The 21376-nt window shown below is 31.8% G+C and overlaps 2 protein-coding genes and 1 non-coding gene across 3 annotated transcripts; 2 read left to right on the top strand and 1 right to left on the bottom strand.

The window, feature by feature from the left end:
* Positions 1-46: 46 nt before the first annotated feature.
* On the bottom strand, positions 47-5753 carry LOC100879037 (superkiller complex protein 3). The gene is made up of 14 exons (XM_003703143.3): positions 5547-5753; positions 5149-5481; positions 4701-5077; positions 4145-4560; positions 3553-4020; positions 3336-3490; positions 2997-3132; positions 2521-2888; positions 2115-2434; positions 1704-2000; positions 1350-1607; positions 905-1288; positions 564-825; positions 47-361 (listed from the first exon to the last, which is right to left on the bottom strand). Exons 2-14 carry the CDS (start codon positions 5472-5474, stop codon positions 223-225), a joined length of 3906 nt encoding a protein of 1301 aa, XP_003703191.3. The 5' UTR covers positions 5475-5481; positions 5547-5753; the 3' UTR covers positions 47-222.
* Positions 5754-5948: 195 nt separating this feature from the next.
* Cad96Ca (tyrosine kinase receptor Cad96Ca) lies at positions 5949-19140 on the top strand. Its single transcript, XM_003703178.3, has 8 exons — positions 5949-7387; positions 14070-14320; positions 15044-15156; positions 15471-15891; positions 17169-17342; positions 17533-17883; positions 17983-18288; positions 18374-19140. The coding sequence occupies exons 1-8, from the start codon at positions 7333-7335 to the stop codon at positions 18608-18610; spliced, it is 1908 nt and encodes a 635-aa protein (XP_003703226.1). The 5' UTR covers positions 5949-7332; the 3' UTR covers positions 18611-19140.
* Positions 13173-13291, top strand: LOC143264723 (5S ribosomal RNA). Its single transcript, XR_013038654.1, has one exon. It is a non-coding gene; the product is annotated as a 5S ribosomal RNA (ribosomal RNA).
* Positions 19141-21376: the final 2236 nt, after the last annotated feature.

The following is a 21376-nucleotide window of genomic DNA, read 5'->3' on the forward strand; positions in this document are numbered from 1 at the left end:
ACAATTGTTACAATAAATTGCAAAAAATGTGAATACAAAATACAATATTTTTGCATGATATATATTTCATTCATTTTTCTTTATCTTTTTAGAAATCCTAATTACAAATACAATTAGATTTAAAAAATGTATTTTAAATACGTGATAAAATGAAATATAAACAATGATTAAAAATCTATTTGTACTAAACGTTGTCTTTTATTTTTTAAGAAATTCTTTTATTTAAGCAAGTTGTTTTAATTTCCTTTTGCTTTTATATAGCCATTCGGCCATTTCACCTTTAGGCTGATAATTTTGTATTACTGTTGATATAAATGCTTCAATTTGTTGAGCATCAATAGCCAAATTCATTTTTGAAGGCCTGTAAGTGATTTAAATATCTTTTAGTCTAACCTTCATACCTTTAAATTTTTTTTTAAGAATGTTTGTATGTTTAAAAGCCTATTTGTTTCAATAAAATAATGCAATAGTAAAATAACAATGGTCATTTTGATAAGACTGATTTAAATGATAAGTGTGCATAACTTGTTTAAATATTGTAAAATAGAAAAATATTTACAAACCTTGTTAAATATACAGCTATGAATGTAGCCCAACTTTCAATATTACCAGGATAAGTAAATAGCAGTTTCTGTAATGACCTAATATTATTTGGTTCCGAATTTTTTATATAACAACTATAAAATGATGCACATGCAATATGTGCGACATTTTCAGTAGCAGTACTTCTACTAAGAAATAGAGTTTTCTGAGCACATTTACTAAAAGTCCTTAAATCTGTTTCCAACAATATTCTTAGCAATCGTACCCAGTGCCTTACATCACCTATAAGTGAATATTACAAATTATATATATAATAGTAATAATTTGTTATATAAAACCAAGTTAAGAGCATATTACTTACCAGGATATGTAAAAATTGCCTTAGAGAGAGTAGCGATAGCGCTTTTAATATTATTTTTAATTATGTAGAAATATGTTAATAAATTTATAACATGATGTCCATATACAGAATGATTTTTATAGATCTTTAATTCGTTCAATACTAACGTAGTTAAATTTTCATCTCCGTGCAATATGCCCAACGATGCAGCCGCTAAAAGGCCAATTACAATCGGTGGTTGTATTTGTATACATTGAAACAGCAAAATTCTTGCATCCTGTACTCTTTGAAATGTATATGCTATCGCTGCCATTGCACATAGCGTATAGGCTTTTTGTGCATCAGTTTTAGCATACAAATTCAATATATTTTCGTATGTATTATATGATTCTTCATATTTCTCAGCTAAAAATAAAAAGATATGGATAAATATATACTGCATACAGTAAAAATATAATACTATTACCTTTAAATAAAGCTAATGCTAAATAACACTGGGAATTGTAAGTGATTCCTTTAACAGCTTGACAGAATTTTATGGCTTCATCATATTTAGCAAGTTGCAGTAGTACACGTGCCAAATTTATACATACAAAATCCTGTTCTTCGTTAGTACTGATGCATATAGCTGCAGCAAATTGTTCTGCAGCAGACTTATAAAGTTTCTGTCTCTCAAGTAACAATCCATATGCATTTCTAGCATAATTATTATTAGGATGATGCTCTGCAATATACTACAGTTAGAACTACTACTGCTTTTAGTATCAAATATGATCGATTTTGCTTATAATATTTATGATTATCTATTATATAAACTTACCTACATACCAAGTCATAACATCAGTAGCCACAGACACAGCATGCATTTTTTCTATTATATATGTATAAAAATGATTCTCTTTGACAGTAGAATTTAAAATCATATTAAGTACCAAATGAGCATATCCCAACGCAGCTTGGTCGTGATATCCCAATTGTGTACAATGATTAAATAAATCTATTGCTTCTTTCCTAGATAACGTTTCAGCAATTATAGCTTGCCCTACCCAGCTATTTATATATGCTGGATCTACGCGCTGAGCTTGTGAATAAGCCTCATTTGCTTTGTACAGATTTCCTAAAACAAAAAATTTTCATAAGTATACAAATTTGCAAGTTCGTACGCAGTAATGTGTCACTGTTAATGACTGTTATCTACTGTGATTTGATATATTTTGTAACTTCAACATACCTATATGCAAATATAGAGTTCCTAAATTACACCAAACAGTAGCATTGTTCAATCCCTTATCAATAGCTATGATAAAAGCATGCTGAGCTAATGCATAATTTTTTATGTGTGGTGACATACAGATTACACCCAAAAGATTCCAGTGCAACCACATTGAAGGACATAGTTTAACAGCATGCTTTGCAGCAGCAAGACATTTACCAGCTAGTTTTTTATGATCAACTGATGGATCAAGTTTTAATTGCATTAAATAACATGAAGCTAAATCATGCCATAGTAAAGATGAATGTGAGGTCAATGACAATGCGCAACAGTAGCATCTGTAAATAAAATATTGATTAAGTACTTTACTGCTTACTAAACAATATTCTATCCTACATACATGTATAATGCAATAAGTACATACCTTGAAGAAAGAAGAAATAGGTCTCTTTGTTTAAGCATCACAACATCTTCGGTATCGTTACGTTTTATTAAAATAGAAGATACTTTCAAATGACTATATTTTTCTGGCATCGTTGCAACTCTGTAACATACATCACCTAATAATTTCCAGATACATGATGTATTCTTGCGTTCTTTAACAGCTGTAGTTAAATTGTCCATTGCTCGTTGTAGATAGTCTTTAGCACGGCCCAACAATTGTTTAGAAATGTATTCCTTTGCTAAAGCTAAACAAGTTTCAGCCATTCCTTTTAAAGCAGGAATATAATTTGGTTCATCCAATAGTAAATTTTCAAAGTCTGTTTTTGCTTCATTGTATTGATTAATAATCTATAAAATAGTATTGAAAACTAGATTCAAAATTTATTTTTTGTGGTTTGTATATGTATGTTCTACCTTAGCTATGTAAAGTTATGTGTATGTGACATTAATACTAACCAATTTTATATTTGCCAACTGTATCATGGGATATAATGATTTTGGACATAATTCTAATACTCGTTGGTATGACTTCAAGGCTGATGTGTAAGCACCCCTTACAAAATATGCATCTGCTAAGGATGCCCAGCAGTGCCTGTAAACAACTGTATGTTATTAAAAATTCGTGTATAATTTTTTATAAAGTATAGCAATAATTCATTATCAACCATTTTTAAGTAAATGTCACTTAGTGGTGTATTTTTCAAATGATAGTAGAAACAATTCAGGTATAAATTAATGAATTTTTTCAGCATGTAATTATCAAATTTTGATTATACTTATACTATTATGTAATACTTGTCATAAGGATCAGCTCTAATAACATGTTGAAATGCTTTAATAGCTTGTGTTGCATCTCCCTGATCTAAATACTGCAAACCAAGCTGCAACCATGCCCATTTAGGACCACTATCTCGTACAGTTAATTTTTGCAACAGTTGAATATTAGCATCCTTGAAACAATATTCCATGTAAATACTTATTTGTATAAAAACTGTACATGGTTGATGCTTACCTGATTTTTGAGCAGTCTGTATGCAGTACTTAAACCGATACCAGCCTCCTCAGAGTTTGGATTAATTTGTAATGCAGTTTGATAACATCTTCTGGAACGCTCAATATCATTACCATGTTCCCGATAATAGTGACCCAAATAAACTAAACATTCCCAATTATAACGGTCAGCCTTTATTCCATTTAAAAAAGCCATCAGACTATAATTATATTCTGCCATTTCCCAATATATCATGCCAAGAAGTAACCATGCTTCAGATGTTTCTAATGCTGAGTCTAAACTGTTTACAGCTTCCTCATATTGCTTAAGTCGTTTTAAATAAAATGCTTGAAGAATGTTAGCTTGAATTTTGGTTTCACGTTTTGATTCCAAATTGTTTAGTTTAATATGAACATCAGGGTCATCCATCAATATAGCAATTCGTGCATATACTACATCCAATTTTGTTGATGCACATTTCTTCAAATTCTGATAATAAATTTCAAACATATAAGTATGTATGAATATTCAAATAAATAATAAAGTTATTGTAATTTAAACTTGAATGAGAGGCATACAAACTAGAGTATGTTGTAATTTACAATTATCTTACATTTTCACAAATTTTCAAAGCAGTTTCCCATTTTTGTTTATTATTACTTCTACTCATAGATTCAGCTAACAATAAGTCTATTTTATACAACAGTTTATCATTTTGTTTATTCTGCTGAATTTTCAATGCTTGCTTTGCAGCATTTTCTGAATCTTCCCAACAATAAAGTTTTGCATTTATTTCACTTAATGTTATCCAACCATACACTGAATTTGGTTTTGATACAAGTATTTCTGTTAATATTTGGCGTGCTTCTATCAAATTATCATTTTCTTTTAAATATACTGCTTTTGCAATTGCAGCAGTCTCAGAATTTGCATTTAATTTTAAAAGAATTTCATAGAACTGTGTTATATTAATATCAACATGATTTCCATATAAAATATTTTGTTCATAATAAACTCTGCATATATGTTCTGTAACAAAAGAATAGCAGTATACTAGATTAGTTTTAATTAATAATTATCTTTGTTATTTGTTTATTTTTCTATATTATAAAAAAAACTGATAAATTAACTATAAATGAAATCAATGATATATTATTTTTAACACTCACCCAATGGTAACGTATCTTGTGGAAACTTTTCATGTACATTTATAGCTTGTTTAATTAAAACCATAAATTTACCCTTGTCATATAATATTCCAAAATATTTCCTATAATAATCCTGTCGATCAGGTACACTATCATCATTGATTACAGATACAAAATTATTTTCTAATAGGTCCTGATATTTTGGTATCGTTAAATTATTATAATTATTTATTAATATCCATACTAATGTTTTATTGATCAACTTTATTTTATCATCATCATCTAATTTTTTTTGGAGTTCAACTAAGCTTTCAATACATTCGACTAATATTTCAGAATTTTCAATTTGTAAAGATATATCCAAGATTTTATTCAAAATATTCAAAAACTTATTATCACTGTAAATAAATATTAATGAATATAGTTTTGTACAGAAATAAAATTTGTAAAATAAATAAAGATTCGATACCTATCTAGTAACAAAAATTTGCAATAAGCTTGCATTAGCTTATCGTAGGATTCATTGATGTCTAAATTTTTTTCATAATAAATTATTAAGTAATGCCAAGCTAGTGGATTATCTGCTTGTATCTGCGTAGCTTTCCGAAGAACCAGTGGTACTTGTTGCTTGTGTTCTTCTATCTCATTCATTGCGGCAGCCAACAGAAGAAATGAACCATAATGTTTTGAATCTTTCTTTAATATCTGTTTACATTTCTTAATTACATCTGCAAAGTTATTTTGCTTGAATGCTTCTCGAGCTTCTTTGAAAGCTGTTTTCAATTCTTTAGACATGTTTGAACTAAAAACATTTAAAATACAAAAATATTTAAATCATTAATTCAATTTTTGCAATCAAATGTTTACTTGCTGATATTTTCACTGCACTGTTTAACTTTTATATGTTTTTAAACATGACATTAAACTTCTAACACATTTTTATCACAATCTTTTTACAAATTCATTTTATATAACGTTATAATTTATAACTCAATTACAATCAGACTATTTATAAATTTTTTACAGTATATGTTTATCAGTAGAAAATATAATTAAACGATGTTTCCATGTACATACAATATACAATGATCTATACTTTATTATTATACTATATGTATATATACTATATTCTGACATATGTTGATATTTAAAACTATCACTACAAAGAAATAATATTTTTACAAAAACAACTAAGTAGATGAAATGTTATATTTATTTATACATATCATGCTTTTTACACTCAGATATATAATTTGTTTATTTTCAGATTATTGTTATAAAAATTCAACTTAAATTGATAAATTTCCAAGTTTGCGAAGCAACGAGTGATGGCGCCTCTTTCCATTACATCGCCACTTTTCATCGCAAAGTGTAGTATGCCTGCTTCTACACTTCACTGTATACAGGGTATCCCAACATCAAAGACCTTTAACATTAAAAACAAATATTAAATAACAAAGTTGACATTTAGCAATAAATTCTGATACGGTTAGCAGATGAACTTAATAAATTTTGAAACCTATCAGGTGTACTTGGTAATCAATGTCCTCTTATTCACATTTTCAGTGACTGCTTAATCTAACATTAAAGCACTGCTTTTTAAATTTTTAAATTTTCCTAAAAAATTGCTCTAAATAAAGAAAAAAACATTTAGAAAAGTCGGATAATTGATTCTTAAAATAATTGTAGACCTATGGACCGAAAGGTTTCGCAGAATTGACTGAAATGAAAAAAAGCGCTGCACGATCGAGATGCTACGCCAATGCTACACGTTCTTTTAGTTGATCGGTATGGCTGCCGTGAAACTCGCGGACAGATCGCGTCGCGACACGCAAGCGAGCGTCGTCGTGTGTCCTTAAATGCAACTTTCATTCAACGGTGCACGAAGTAAATACACGTAAATATTATTCGAGTGTGCGCAAGTGATTAACGACATAACTGTAAATCGTTTGAACTAGCGAAAAATTATGAAAGGATTGAAAGATCAGCCGAAAAGAAGTGAAATCGTGACGGGCTTAAAAACATCAAAGTCGAATACGGCGGCGATCGAGACAGAGAGAAAATTGATACGATTTTTTTTTTAAATTCATCACTAACTAAACGTCAGTTGTGTCAAGTGTGTTCGCAATTTTCATTCCGTTATAAAATGTGATCGTTCTAACAGCTTGCGCTGATTAATTATTCGAATCGAGAGAAAGTCGACAGGTGTTTCGAACGGCAGACACGTCGTTCAAATTTGAAATCGTCGACAAATTTCGTGTTTGCGAATCGAGTGCATCGAATTAATCGAAAAGTATGGGGTTACGTGTGTACGATATACTGGTGAAAATCGATTTGAAAATATCGAATTCAAAATATCTGCTCGTGTAAAGTTCCAGGAGGTATGTTCGTTCGCGATTGTTTCCCGTTGTGTTCAGTGAATGATTGAAGTCGGATATGAAGGACATAAAAGGATCACCGCAGAAAAAACGGGAAAAATAGCGGATGCATCGAACAAGTGATATGAATGACAGATGCGTGTTCATATAGACACGACACATCTTTTAAGGTGCTCCGGATTAGCGTGGCTCGATTCGCGCATATCGAACCACGATATCGGCGGCTCGAATGCGGACGCATTGATATTTAATGTACCGTAGATCAATGTAACGCAATGTTCGTCAGATTGACCATCGCAATTACGGCATTTTGCCTGTGGAACGGGGCTGGTAAGATATTTTAAATTCATTTCACATCTTTGTAATTTTAATGTCTTTTGTTCCTATGTTTAATTACGGTGATAAACCTGTTCATTTAGTCAGAATATTACGGAAGTGGTTATTAGGAAGCAGTCAAGTCCGGCTAAGCCTAGGAATATAATGATGATGTTCCCATAAAGCTTTATTGCTACATATTTAGCATATTACTACATAATCACTTTTGAAATGTATAGTGGTAATATTAATATTAATGAGTATAACGGGTATGAGTTCAATATATCACTGAAGAGTAGATCATTTGAAAGACAATTGAACTTATTTTGAAAATAGTGAGTCAATTTAGATAACAATAAATAACGATACATGGAAAACAATGTAGCAATTTATTTTTTATATTGTCTTAATTATATAAATTATATTAAGTCTATTTTAACTCAAGTTATTGTCATTGCGGAAAACCAAAGTTTTGAAAATTATCTTACTAGAAGTTTGTGATATTTAACCTGTACTTTCTAATATGTCCGGAGAAAGCGTTGACGAGATTTCCTTCGACGTACGTCTTGAGTAAATGTGAAACTGGAATACTTTTTAGAATTTATAACAGAAAATAAGAAAGAAAACATTTCAGTTTCTCCTTGTTTACAAACAAATTAATTGTTACTCTTACATGGTCAAGAACAACAATTCCATCCTTAAAAAAATTACGCAAATATCGCTTGCATTGTCACTCACGCGATATCGCGTCTCCATTCATCGGTGTGAATCTATTCATGTAATACCGCGTTCACAATAATTAATGCTAAATATCCGACCACGTCTCGTGCATAATGACTACGACTAATTGTTCGCTAACGCAATACCGCGTGTTCGTTGGCCTACGCTAAAATACCGTGGCGCAAAACGACCGATTCCTGAACCGGCATCCACCACGTTTTCCATAGTCTACCGCAAGTCTAGAGGGTAAATCTACATCGTTAGACCTGTGGTTCATGCAACAAAGTAGATTTACAGTTTTGCGTGCAAATCACCAGACGGCAGTTTTATTCAGTTTAAATGTGTCAACGCGTCTATTGAACCCACGTTAATAAGAAAGAAAGACAATGTATTCTTAGCAACGGCTTATGACATCACGACCTACGATCGTTGCCCACCATCTTGCTCATGGGCAACAACGTGCCCACATTGCCCGTCTATTGTGCAAGCCTGCCGCAGACAGCTTTCACGGAGACAGGTGACCCCTACTCACTCTCCTCTTACGTAAAGAAAAAAACTCCCATGGTCACGAACAGTTCTTTCTGATTCAAGGAATTCAAACAAAAAGTTGCTTAATGTGTTGTACGATGAAATAAAATAGCAAGAAGATCGAATAACAGCCAGACGAATTAACTTTTAAACGAAGGAGCTACATAATCAGGTCACCAGACGCCACACAAGAAACTTGTATTCAGTCTTTACCGGTAATCGAGCTACTTGCCGTATGTCCCAATCGAATTTACGATGTCGATAGTGTGGAAAAATAATAACGCTTTTTATGACAATTTATGTGCAATAACAAATAGAGTTTAATGATAATGGTGTTAATGTATATGTATAAAATTATATCAATGTATAATGTTAATATTATAGGGTTCACAATATTGATGATATTGCAATAAATAAATAATACTATATTATTTAATACTGTATAAATAAATTATGCTGTATTATTTAATATTGTATAGATACATAATACTGTACTGACAGTATATTCAATGAATTTAAGAATTTAAGATTTGAACATCTGGGAATTTGAAAATTTGGAGAGGTAGGGAATTTAATTCGTGTATAGTGTATTTGATAATTTTTGAATTTGGTAATTTAAAAAATTGAGAATGTTAGGACTTATGGTTTTAGACAGGGATTAATATTTATTAATAATGTTAATATTTTTAATATTATATTAATTATCAATACAATATCTTTAATATTAACAAAATTATAATAAATTATTTATATTTCTTACGTAACAACAGCAAGAAGGAAACTAAATCTCGCGAACAAAATCTGATACCGTGCATCGCTAAAAATTCGCGATACATTTGCCTGAACCATAGTTTGACGACATATCGAATGCTCGATATTATCGATGTTTATCGATTGCACCATCTCTATTCGATAATTCAAATTCGATTTTTGGTGTGTATCGCTGTGCATGAAAGTGAAGCGTCATGCTAACGGATATTTAAGGCCTGACGATGACCTCATCGAAGTGAAAGTTCTCCAGTTCGGTTCTCTGTGGTGGTAGAACGAGCAAATGGTAAAAAAAGCGTGCACGGCCTCTTTTGAATCCTCGTAAGCCCTGAAGTATCCGCTTCCGGAAACGCATGCATTGACGTCACCATCCAGAGAGATTCAATGAAACCGATCGTTTCGAAACGCTTCTTCAGCGAATCGTTAACCTTTATTGCAATAATTTCTTTATCACCTAAAGAAATTACTTTCTATTTCTTTTACCGTGTCCTTCAATTAAATATCTTCGTGGGATGAATACCAGAAGAATAATTTTGAACAAAATTAATTAAAACGTATTATTAACTTTTATTTCAGATTAATATACTTAATTTTAATATACTCTGATTCGACAATGTAAAAAATAAATTTAATAAAATTGATATAATAAACAATTGTTATAATTGCTATAAATGAAGGATATTTTGAAGAGAATGAAATTTGAGAAAGTTAAGAATAAATTCATTAGAAAGGTACAAATTAGAATTTTATTTTTACAAATAAATATATTCACAACAAATCATCGTGGAAAGTATATCTCTATATTCAGATATTTTATTTTTACACATCAATATACACTAATAGATTATTTTATTTTATGCAGTGTTCTCCTGAGGTGTTTTGGAATTAATAAACTGCAATGTACTTTTCATTTTTATGTATTTTAAAGTTACTATACAAAAAGAAAGGAGATCAATTTACATTTGAGCATCCTTAAAGAATGTATTAAATTACTTAAACCCACAAAATTTTTCAACTTGGTGAGTAAATAATTAAAGGATCTGTTCTGTTGAGATATAAATACACGAATAAATAAAATTAGTGAAAGAAGTTCGTCGTATTAACCAAAGGTGTCAGTGTTACTACGCGTTTTAGTAGAAGTGGATTGTGCATTTCCGATGTTAATGGAAAAACCATGAGTCGAGAGCTAATGATCAGAAGCGTAAGCAGTGTTGATCCAGCCGTTTGGTCGCACTTTCATCGTCCCACTTTCTCCTTCTGGTTCGGGGCACGTTGCTGACCACATGCCATCTCCTCAACCTTTGCAACCTGCCTGAAGTTTCCTCTGTTCTTTGACCGGAAGAAATAAGATGAACTGGAAAGTTGAAGTGTGAATAGAAATTTGAGGTTTGCGCAAGCAACAGAGATCGGTTGGAAATGCATACGTAGTAGTGAACGCGGTAACGCTTTGTTAGAGAAAATGGCGGTCTAGGGGGAAGACTAATAATTGTTAATTTCTTATTGATATATTTTCAAATTTAATTTGGGAATTAGGTAATTTGAGAACTTGGGAATTTGTGGACTAGGTACTTTAAGAATTTGGAAGTTTGTGAATTAGGGAATTTGTGAACTGAGTAATTTGAGAATTTGGAAATTTATGAATTAGGTAATTTGAAAACTTGGAAATTTGTATAATAGGAAAATTAAAAATTTAGAAATTTCAAAATTTAGAATTCTGAGAATGTATAAATATAGACATTAAAATTTGTAAACATAGTCTTCCCCCTACACTAGTCATCCGAAGGAATCCTAAACGTACCTAGCGTGTATTATACAAACACATTATACGCTCTTACGTGAAGTTAAAGCCGACATAAATCAAATAGTCCCGCCCTAGTGCTCTCACTAGCAGCCGACAGAGGGAGAAAAGAAAGCGCTGAGAGGGGAAATAATAACAAAGGTGGAATCGTTCCACCATATTAGAAAGAGAAGTCACTATTTCCTTCTCTCCATGAACTTCGACGTAATGCGTAGTTATAAACTGACGTCACAGTAGATGCGTTTTCTAAAAATTTACTTCTCTCACGAATATTGTAATTGTATTGTAAACACTCTTATAGAAGTTTATTTTCTTTTTCTAATGTATTCATGCTTGGACAGAAAACGCTTCTAATGTAACCGGAGCCTGAGTCTATGGCTACAGTAAATCTGTTCTGTTTGATATTCGAATGACGCAATTAACTGCGAATGAGGTTGTAAAATTTACATGTCGAAAGGAGTTCTGGGATTCCCCAACTCCCTCCCTCTCAAATCGAGCTATTTCATATGTAGAATGTTAACTGGGGTTTCAATTCTGGAGACTGGAAGTTCTGCTGCAACTTTCGTCCTTGAATGTATCTGAACCTTTCTCGCGCATAATTTGTTTTACATAGGATAGCTTTTATGTATACATATAAAAGATATAAATAGTATTTATCAAGTTGATAATAGATCAGACATTTTTTAAACCAACTTAATTAACTATTGTTAAACTTTATTGAGACTAGTTTAAAAATTAATATAAAATTTTATAAAGATAGATTTATGTCTTTTTCAGTTACTTATTGAAACCCCAATTTTTTATTTATCATAAGATTGTCTTTAAATTTATTAGTTCATGAAAATGAGGATGCTACCGACATCAAGATCCTTGATTACTTTATGGGCTGATACTGTAGCTGACTGGTTTGTCTGACAATATTCCACTTCACTGCAGTAGAAGCAGCCATAACTGGTATAGCATACTATGACATGAATTAAAACGTTGCCATAGTAAAAACGGTTGTATACTATAATTGCAATCATTCAGAATACAATCGTTTTAAGCTTCATTTGTACACAGCCGCATCGTGTTCGGAGTCCCCTTCCTCCTTGCTACGTTCATTCTTTCATATACCTCAGTGGTAATTAAGTTTTCAAATCACAGAACACGTTTGATTAGAACAATAATTCAGATGAGATAAAATCACAAAAGTCATTAAGTGAACAATAAAAGTATGCAATAAACTTTGATTAAAAATTTGAGATTAGAAATTTAATGACAGTAAAAAGAGGAAACTGTAATTTTAAAAAAAGTACTATATTTGTAAAAACTGTAATTAAAATAACAATTTTATAAAAATGTAACTTTTTAAAATCAGTATTAATGAGATATGTTACCTTGTTAACTTTGAATGATTTTGTAAAGTACTAACATTCTAAAAAACATGAAGAATTGCTAATATAAAGATCTTTTTGTATTATCAACTATCGATAAGTATGATATCTGCGTGAAACTACAAAATAATATGTACAATTGTTTTATTCACTTATTCCAAATGAAAGAATAAAAATGAAAGTTGACTATCACTGTTGTGTACAAATAGGTTTAAATAATTAATGTAATACTAACTCTACTTAAAATTACCCTTCAGTTATTTCACTATACATTATTGAATTCATATTGTATTATACTTAGTGACCACTGAGGTTGTCAATATGTCATTTAATGAGAAAAATATTTAAATATTTGTTAAATATTGATAATCGAATTTCTGAGAATTTTTGAAAGTCAATGAATATTTGCATCCTCCAATGTTTATACTAATGAATATACCGGTTCTGGTCTGTTGGTTTTCTTTCTTTTATTCAGTTACTAATATTGAAGAATTTTGATTAATACAACTCTCTTGTATTTAATTTCAAGTCGCTTCTAATTAAAAAAACTTTCTATGTTTTGTTTTATCTGAATTTCTAAATGTCTTTGGACGTCAAAGAATAGATTTCAGCCAACGGCCATACTAGTCAGGATATACCGGTTCTCGTCCGATCACCGAAGTCAAGCTGAGTTGGGCGCGGATAGTACTTGGATGGGTGACCGCTTGGGAACTCCGCGTGCTGTTGGCTTTTTTTGCATATTAAACAATTTTATTCCATACCAAATTTTTAACTTATTAAACATCATGACCATACTTAATAATACATCATATAAATGACTAAGGATTTGTTTTTTAACCCTTAAGTATGATGGTAGGATCATATGTGACCTTGTCCAAGTTGAGGCTATTGACAAAGTCCATATTATACTTTCTGTACTCAAAACTGAATGATAATATGCATTATTCGAAAAACTAAATTATATGTATAATATCAAATGTTCCCTAAAATTGTTAAGTAGACAGATGTATCAATTCAGACTTCCAGACCTTTTGAAGATGTGTCAATTTAAAATTTAAATATTTCGAAACATTGCCACAAAAAATGTCGAAAATCTGATGACTACGCAGTTTCCAGCTAAAATACTAAAGGTTACACTCTACTTGATATGAACTCGAAATTCAGGAAGGAATGCATATCAAGGTCGATCTCCCGAGCCACTAACAGCTCTCTCTTGTTATTATTCAGTAAATCTGAAGTTAATTAGAGCTTATGCCATTAAAGCCATTTATTTCTATTCTGACAAATGATGTTTGGAACTAAAAGAAAAATATAACTTTCAATTTGTATCAAACATAGATTTCTAACTTGAAACTGTTTACAATTAGAAACTGTAATTAAATATATGGAAAATGAATGATGTACACAAAAAATATTATTAATCTCATGTAATTTAGTTAAGTGGTTTTAAACGTAGTTAAAAATTATTTAGTAAATTATTATTTAAATTATTTATTTTGTGTTGCAGGGAGTCAATATAGTGATAATACACCTCCTGTCATGTGGATAGATCGAAATTTGGTACTTCAAGATTCGGAACCCGTTGGAAGTGTTGTCACAAGAGCACGTGCCGAGGACGCTGAACAAGATCAACTAACCTACGGTTTGGAACCTCTTGAACATGACTATAATGGAAACGACAGTCCGCACTCGCCGCTTCCCTTCTACATCGACAATCGCACTGGAATTATCTACGTTAATGAAACGCTCAAAGACAAAGTAAAAGTCGTTTCTTGTTTGAGGACACTGAATATCTGAATCTCAGACAGAGATAATAGTCATTTCTTTCTAATACATTTAGTTTTTATTACAATAATATAAAAATGTATTATATTGTTTGCAACTTTGATTTGTATCTCTAAAATGTGAAAAATGTAATCTGATATACCCCGATACTGAGATTCAAATATGAGGTGCAATAATAGATTTAGTTGAGTTGCGAAACCTCAGTTATAGATAGTAAAATACTATAATTGTACTGAAAATGTAAAGTGTAAATACTAAAATACTATCACATAATAGTACTGAAAATATAAACCGTAGACTCTAAAATACTGTTATATAATTGCACTGGAAATGTAAACTATAGATATTGAAATACTGTGATGCGATTAAAAATGTTAACTATAAAAGTACAGTGATATAGATGCATTGAGAAAGTCTACTTACTATAATATAATTATAGTACATACTAACTTACTAAAATATAACATAAAATACTTTAATATAATTGTGTTAAAAATGATAATAATGGACATTCGAATACTGTGATACAATTGCATGAAATATTAGCAATGGTTATTGAGATACATGGATACTGTTGCAGTGAAACCCGATGAATGCAGTTGTTTGTTCTTTTTCAAAACTGTGAAAACGTAACTCAACCTACGTATGGTCGACGTTCAACGATTAAACGACGGGTTTTGTTTTTTCTCTTTCCAGGGAGGGCAGAACCTGTTCCTCTACGTGACCGTCTCCGATGGACAACTCACAACAAAGACCGAGGTCTACATCACCATCAAGAATACTTCAAGTCCCAATGGAGGACACACTAGGTAGGTTACTCGAGGATAAAATTGATCGAGTTGTCGGTAAACTGATTTTGATTAAACTGATGTTCAATTGTAATTATTGACATACATATTATTTTGATTATACCTTTTCTATTTTACTCTTTCTATCAAGTATTGTATTATCCTACTGTTCTAATATTTTGCTATTACTCTAATTCTTTTATGTAATTATATTAGTATACCATTCCACTATTCTGTTATTCCACTGTGCTATTATTTTTCTATTTTATATTTAGTCTTAGTCTCAAAGAAAAGAACATAAATCTACAATAATTTTCTTCATGTTTCTTTAACAGGAACCCATTTCCGGGTCAACATCCTTCCGGTGGAAGGATACGACCGCCACTAATAGGTCTTCCTTCCCTACAAAACTACCCTCGACCATCGTTACATCATAAGCCGGTGATACCATCACCGATAGCATCACTGCCTAATATACCTAAAACAACGAAATTACAACCAGAGGAAAGAAAACAAAATGAGAGTGATCTCAATGGTGGCGGCACCGGTGGCCTCGAAGAGTCTACGGAAGAGAATGAGGTCGAGGGGCCGCCCCTTAGCTCAAAAATTGCACCTGCAGAAGCACCGCCTTCTCAAGATATAGCGATGACCTTGGTACCTGTTACCGCGGTCTGCGTTCTTGTAGTGGGCCTTGGGATGGGTGCTTGGTCTTTAAGAAGTAAATTCTGCGGCAACAGGAAATCCAAGGAAGACACGGTACGCTTGAGATTATTGCAGCTGAACAGATTTGCCACGAAAATTGCAACTGACAGCTTAACTTAACATTAAAACAACCAACATTGAATGTCTGTAAGGAAACTACTCTAACTGTTCTCAAATTTTAACGTACCTGTATATAGAGTACCTAAATAAAATGTATACATGCTTTAGTTTAGCATTTTACTTTAATAAGTAAAATGAACAAAAGATAAATTATGTGAGCTGTCTTAAAGTTATAAATGTTTAAAATAACCATCACTCACATCAATGTACTGTAATAGTTTTGTTATCACTTTTAATATTCAAAGTGTGTATATATTTTATAGAAAATTATATATTAGTTTTAGGCACAGATAGTTCTAATAGGAAGTTTAACAACAGATAAACTTAAGTTTCTCTTAGCTAAAAGGCAGTATAGAGAAGTGTCTTACTACTTGCTTTATTTATCCATGGCTTCTATGCTAATAACAAACACTAAAGGCTAATAGTGGTTGACTGTTTCTGCTACACTCACTATTAACTAAGATAAGTCTATAATGCACCTGTGTGTACCACTTCACAGTACCATGTTGTACTACGGGTTTAAGTTACTTGAGAAACTGATAGCTTGTGGTTATTAGCACGAATAAAACGAACCACGACAAGACACGTATTATTTTTTATAGTATATTGAACTGGGTTTTTTAAAGTAATACGATATGCATTTATTTTTATTGAGATGTGAAATTATTAAAATCATGACTTTTATAGCCTTTTGATTTATTCGTTCATGGAAAATAAATGCGCGTTTTTTGTCGTGGCAGAAATTAACATATGTATGTTTGGTGAAAAAACTTCAGTAATTTATGAAAGATTAACATAGCGACTATAAAACTAAAGCTACTAAGAATTACATTAGGTAATATTTCCATTTTTAACAAATCTTATTTATTATTTTTATTATGGCGTATCTATTATCCACAATTTCAAGCAAACAGTACAAATATTTCTGAAAAAGAATTCTGAATAATTTTGTGAAAAATTTTTATAGAAATTCACGGTTCATGAATATTTAGAAGAGTTGACATATTAAACAAGAAATCCGAAATTCGTCGTTTTAAAAAACTAACACTAAAAAAGTTCATATAAAAAGTAAATTATACTTATATTTTATTTTTTATGTAAGTGACATAATCAATGTTAATTTATTCTTAGATAAGTTGTTTTCCAATTAAGATATTTATAAATATTTTTGGTTTGTTAAGAAATTACCAAAACGATGACTTTTTTTATAGAAAGAACAGGCTTCTGTTAGTGTCTCGAATATCTCGGACGACCCATCTCTTGTTCTGAAAAGATGGCGGGGTCCAAAAGCGCACAACAACAGATATGAACCCTGGGAAAAGGAAAATCAATCTGTACAAAATAAACAGGAAGATAAATGGGAATTTCCACGCCATCGATTGAAGGTTTGTAAACTTATCAGTTTAATTAATACATCAATTGTACAAGCATTAGATAATAGACTTGTTTTATAATTTTTAATGATATTGAAATTCATTTTATGATAAGTAATACATTAATAAAATGGGTAATATTTAGCTTCAACTGAAACAACTGTTGTATATTTATATTGTTTTTATTTAAATTTATTCGCAGGTGTTTAACATCCTTGGAGAAGGTTGTTTTGGTCAAGTGTGGAAGTGTGAAGCATTGGATATCGATGGAAAAGCAGGTGCAACTATTGTTGCAGTAAAGACTTTAAAAGAAAATGCTACAGAAAGAGAACGCTTAGATCTTGCTCAAGAGTTAAGAGTCATGAAAAATTTAGATCCTCATCCTAATGTAGTGAGATTACTTGGTTGTTGTACAGAACGCGAACCCATGTTCGTGATATTAGAGTATGTAAGTGGCGGGAAGTTACAAAGTTTCTTAAGGGCATCTAGAGAAGAACGAAACCATGGTGGACCTGGATTGACATCCAGAGATTTGACTGGATTTGTTTATCAGGTATATTTCTTACAGTAAGAAATACTTTGAACCTTCTGTTCAAGCCTTTATTCAGATTATTCAAATGCGTAGAATAACACAATATTACATATGTTACAGATTGCTAAAGGCATGGAGCACTTGGCTTCAAAAGGAATTATACATAGGGATTTAGCTGCAAGAAATATATTAATCGACGAGAATCGTGCGTGTAAAGTCGCTGATTTTGGATTCGCACGAGACATCGCTGTAAATCAAATATACGAAAGAAAATCGGAAGGCAGATTACCCATCAGATGGATGGCACCAGAAAGCTTATACGATAACATCTTTTCTGTGAAATCTGATATATGGAGTTTTGGGGTATTAATCTGGGAAATTGTAACATTGGGTTCTACACCTTATCCTGGCTTAGCAGCAGCAGAGGTACGCTTCCTTAAATAAACTTTAAATAATATTTTTTTATTTAATGGTAGTAGCTCAAAAATTATTATATATAATTCTTTTTTAGGTAATGAGAAGAATCAAAGAAGGTTACAGGCTAGATAAACCAGAACACTGTAAGAGAGAATTGTATAATATTATGTATTATTGTTGGAATAAAGATCCAGCCTGCAGACCATCTTTTGGAGAACTCGTCGGTTTAACTGAAGGTCTTTTACTTGATGAAACAGATTATATTGAACTAGACAGGTTCCCAGACCACTCGTACTATAATGTACTTAATCTCAGTGGAGAGAAATTGTAAATGGTGTATCTAAAGTGACATGAATTTTACGAATAATTTTTAACTAATTTAGAATTATGGAGACGTTCAATTTTATATATTTTTATCAAATTCGACTGATTTACATTTATTTTTAATATATGATTTTTGCTGCAATTCAAAACTGGATATACACAGTATCCAAACACAATTTATAAATTATTCATTGATCAAAAAACTATTTGAACTATGCAAATTATAATACTTGTACATACCATATTAAAAGTATAATATAAAGTGAATGTCATGAACTAGTCAAAGTTCAAGTAAATATTTAAGATTTATAGGTATATTAATATACATATCAGATCCTATACATTGTATATCACAAAAAAGTTATTGAAATTGCAATGTTTATATTTGAACAAGAATTCATTTGTACTTAGCTGTAAGAACTGTATATATATACACATGTATACACGGTTTTTTATAATAAATATGTATATTAAGTTAGGTTTTTTATAAATTATTGTATATGTTATTTCTGTGAGAATAAACAACATTTTATCATACTTTACTATTTCCTTTTATAATAACCCATTCAGAAACTTTCGAATTTTTAGGGTTTGGGATATCCAGAATTTTTAGATTTTGATTTTTTAAGTCTCTCTTTAAACTTTAAGATCTTGAAATTTTCGAACTTTAAGACTTCACATTGTAAATATGCTTTTTGGATTTAATTTTTGTTAGCAAATTATTCGTTTATAGAAATCAATTTGGTCCTTTGCTCTATACATAAATTATTTCTCCCAAATATCTAGCTAAATCGCTTTCTTTCCACAGAAAGCGGCAATTTATCTTATAAGTCTATAAGTACTGTCCAGAGCACGAGAGAAAAGTAGCGGGACGGGAACGGGGCTAGAGGGACGAAAAGAGCATCGCAGTGGTCGGATTGTAACGTTGCCGCCTATTGTCACACGCATTTTCGGCAACAACACGCTATTTGTCGAAGCGCACACATACACTAATCGGTCGCGTGACGCGGAGAGTGGGTAAGATATATGTAGAACAAGCGAGACAGAACGAGCGATACGTTGAGCGGCATTCCATTGTCGTAGTGTCCAAAAGTTTTACGCATCGCGTAAGAGGAAAAAGATAGAGTTTTTTAACATATAGTCGCAATATCTGTTTCTATACCTATGTAAAACCACACCATTACGGATGAACGGTGGAAGCTACGCGTGAGTCGAAAAGTGGGGATTAGGTGGTCCTAGCGGCCTACCCTCTTTGCCCCGTTCCCGTCCCGCTACTTTTCTCTCGTGCTCTGGACAGTATTATTGAGCGAGCGTGCCGAAGGCGAGCGAAGCTCTTATACTTGACTTTGCAACTTCTTTGTCCGCGTTTTTCTTTTGCATCATTCAACCAATTCTCATCAAATTATGCACGCACATGCGTATGTACATCCAGATGGACATAGAAAAAAAAAATTTAAATCGGACTTGCCACGGAGGAATAATCACCGAAAAAACTGATCCTAAGAAGTGAGGGTCCGAACACGCATAAAAGGAAAATAAAAAAATGAATATTTCGGCGCTTTGTCGACATAGTATGGTTCCGGAGGCATTTAGAAACAAATTTCTATTAGGGTTTGATGCGTTTTGATGCCTAATAAAGCCAGGAAATCAATTTTTGTCGAATTCGGTCCAAAACGGTACAGGTGGCGCCATCTAGCGGCGAGCGGCGGAACTACGAAAAACTAAAATTTCTATTTTCTCCGAAATTAGGCAATTTTATGTATTTCTGAGGGTCAGAAATTGTTCTGCGGCCTCCCTAGAACCTATATAATGCCACAAGAACCTCCTCAGAGCGCTAGAAAAGAAAATAAAAAAATAGGTCAAAACATGGAGTAAAAAATTGGCGTCCATCTAGCGGTGAAAGTTGGAACTACAAAAATATAAAAATGCGATTTTCTCGAAAATTAGCGAACTTTGAGTACTTCGGAGGATCAGAAAGTGTTATGTGATCGCTTTAGAAGCAAAATAATGCAATAAAAGCTTCCTAAAGGCTTTAATAAAAAAAATAAAAAAAATGTAATTTTATGGAGAAAATTTGTGGCGCCATCTAGCGGCGAAACTGTGAACTAAACTGAAAAAACGTATGCCCGTACACGCGTTAAGAAAAATATAAAAAGTAATAGTTCACAACTTTGACGACGTAGTATACTTCTTTACACATTTTAAAGCAATGTTTGTTCAATAAGTTATTCATTTTTTTACCTATTAAGCGCAGAAAATCAATTTTATTTGACCCCTTTACAGCGTGTTCAGACATACGGTTTTTCAGTTTAGTTCGCAGTTCCGCCGCTAGATGGCGCCACAAATTTTCTCCATAAAATTACATTTTTTTTATTTTTTTTATTAAAGCCTTTAGGAAGCTTTTATTGCATTATTTTGCTTCTAAAGCGATCACATAACACTTTCTGATCCTCAGAAGTACTCAAAGTTCGCTAATTTTCGAGAAAATCGCATTTTTATATTTTTGTAGTTCCAACTTTCACCGCTAGATGGACGCCAATTTTTTACTCCATGTTTTGACCTATTTTTTTATTTTCTTTTCTAGCGCTCTGAGGAGGTTCTTGTGGCATTATATAGATTCTAGGGAGGTCACAGAACAATTTCTGACCCTCAGAAATACATAAAATTGCCTAATTTCGGAGAAAATAGAAATTTTAGTTTTTCGTAGTTCCGCCGCTCGCCGCTAGATGGCGCCACCTGCACCGTTTTGGACCGAATTCGACAAAAATTGATT

The sequence above is a fragment of the Megachile rotundata genome, chromosome 6, assembly GCF_050947335.1.
Source record: "Megachile rotundata isolate GNS110a chromosome 6, iyMegRotu1, whole genome shotgun sequence".
Taxonomy (NCBI): domain Eukaryota; kingdom Metazoa; phylum Arthropoda; class Insecta; order Hymenoptera; family Megachilidae; genus Megachile; species Megachile rotundata.

What these genes read in the sequence shown, in the direction of transcription:
- LOC100879037 (XM_003703143.3), bottom strand. Translation starts at nt 5,474, where the DNA reads ATGTCTAAAGAATTGAAAACAGCTTTCAAAGAAGCTCGAGAAGCATTC. An exon ending in ACAAGATACGTTACCATTGG is followed by an intron (nt 4,561 to 4,700) that starts GTGAGTGTTAAA and finishes CTTTTGTTACAG; the next exon opens with AACATATATGCAGAGTTTAT. An exon ending in AACTCTATATTTGCATATAG is followed by an intron (nt 2,001 to 2,114) that starts GTATGTTGAAGT and finishes TTTTTGTTTTAG; the next exon opens with GAAATCTGTACAAAGCAAAT.
- Cad96Ca (XM_003703178.3), top strand. Translation starts at nt 7,333, where the DNA reads ATGTTCGTCAGATTGACCATCGCAATTACGGCATTTTGCCTGTGGAAC. An exon ending in TTGCCTGTGGAACGGGGCTG is followed by an intron (nt 7,388 to 14,069) that starts GTAAGATATTTT and finishes TTTGTGTTGCAG; the next exon opens with GGAGTCAATATAGTGATAAT. An exon ending in TGACTGGATTTGTTTATCAG is followed by an intron (nt 17,884 to 17,982) that starts GTATATTTCTTA and finishes CATATGTTACAG; the next exon opens with ATTGCTAAAGGCATGGAGCA.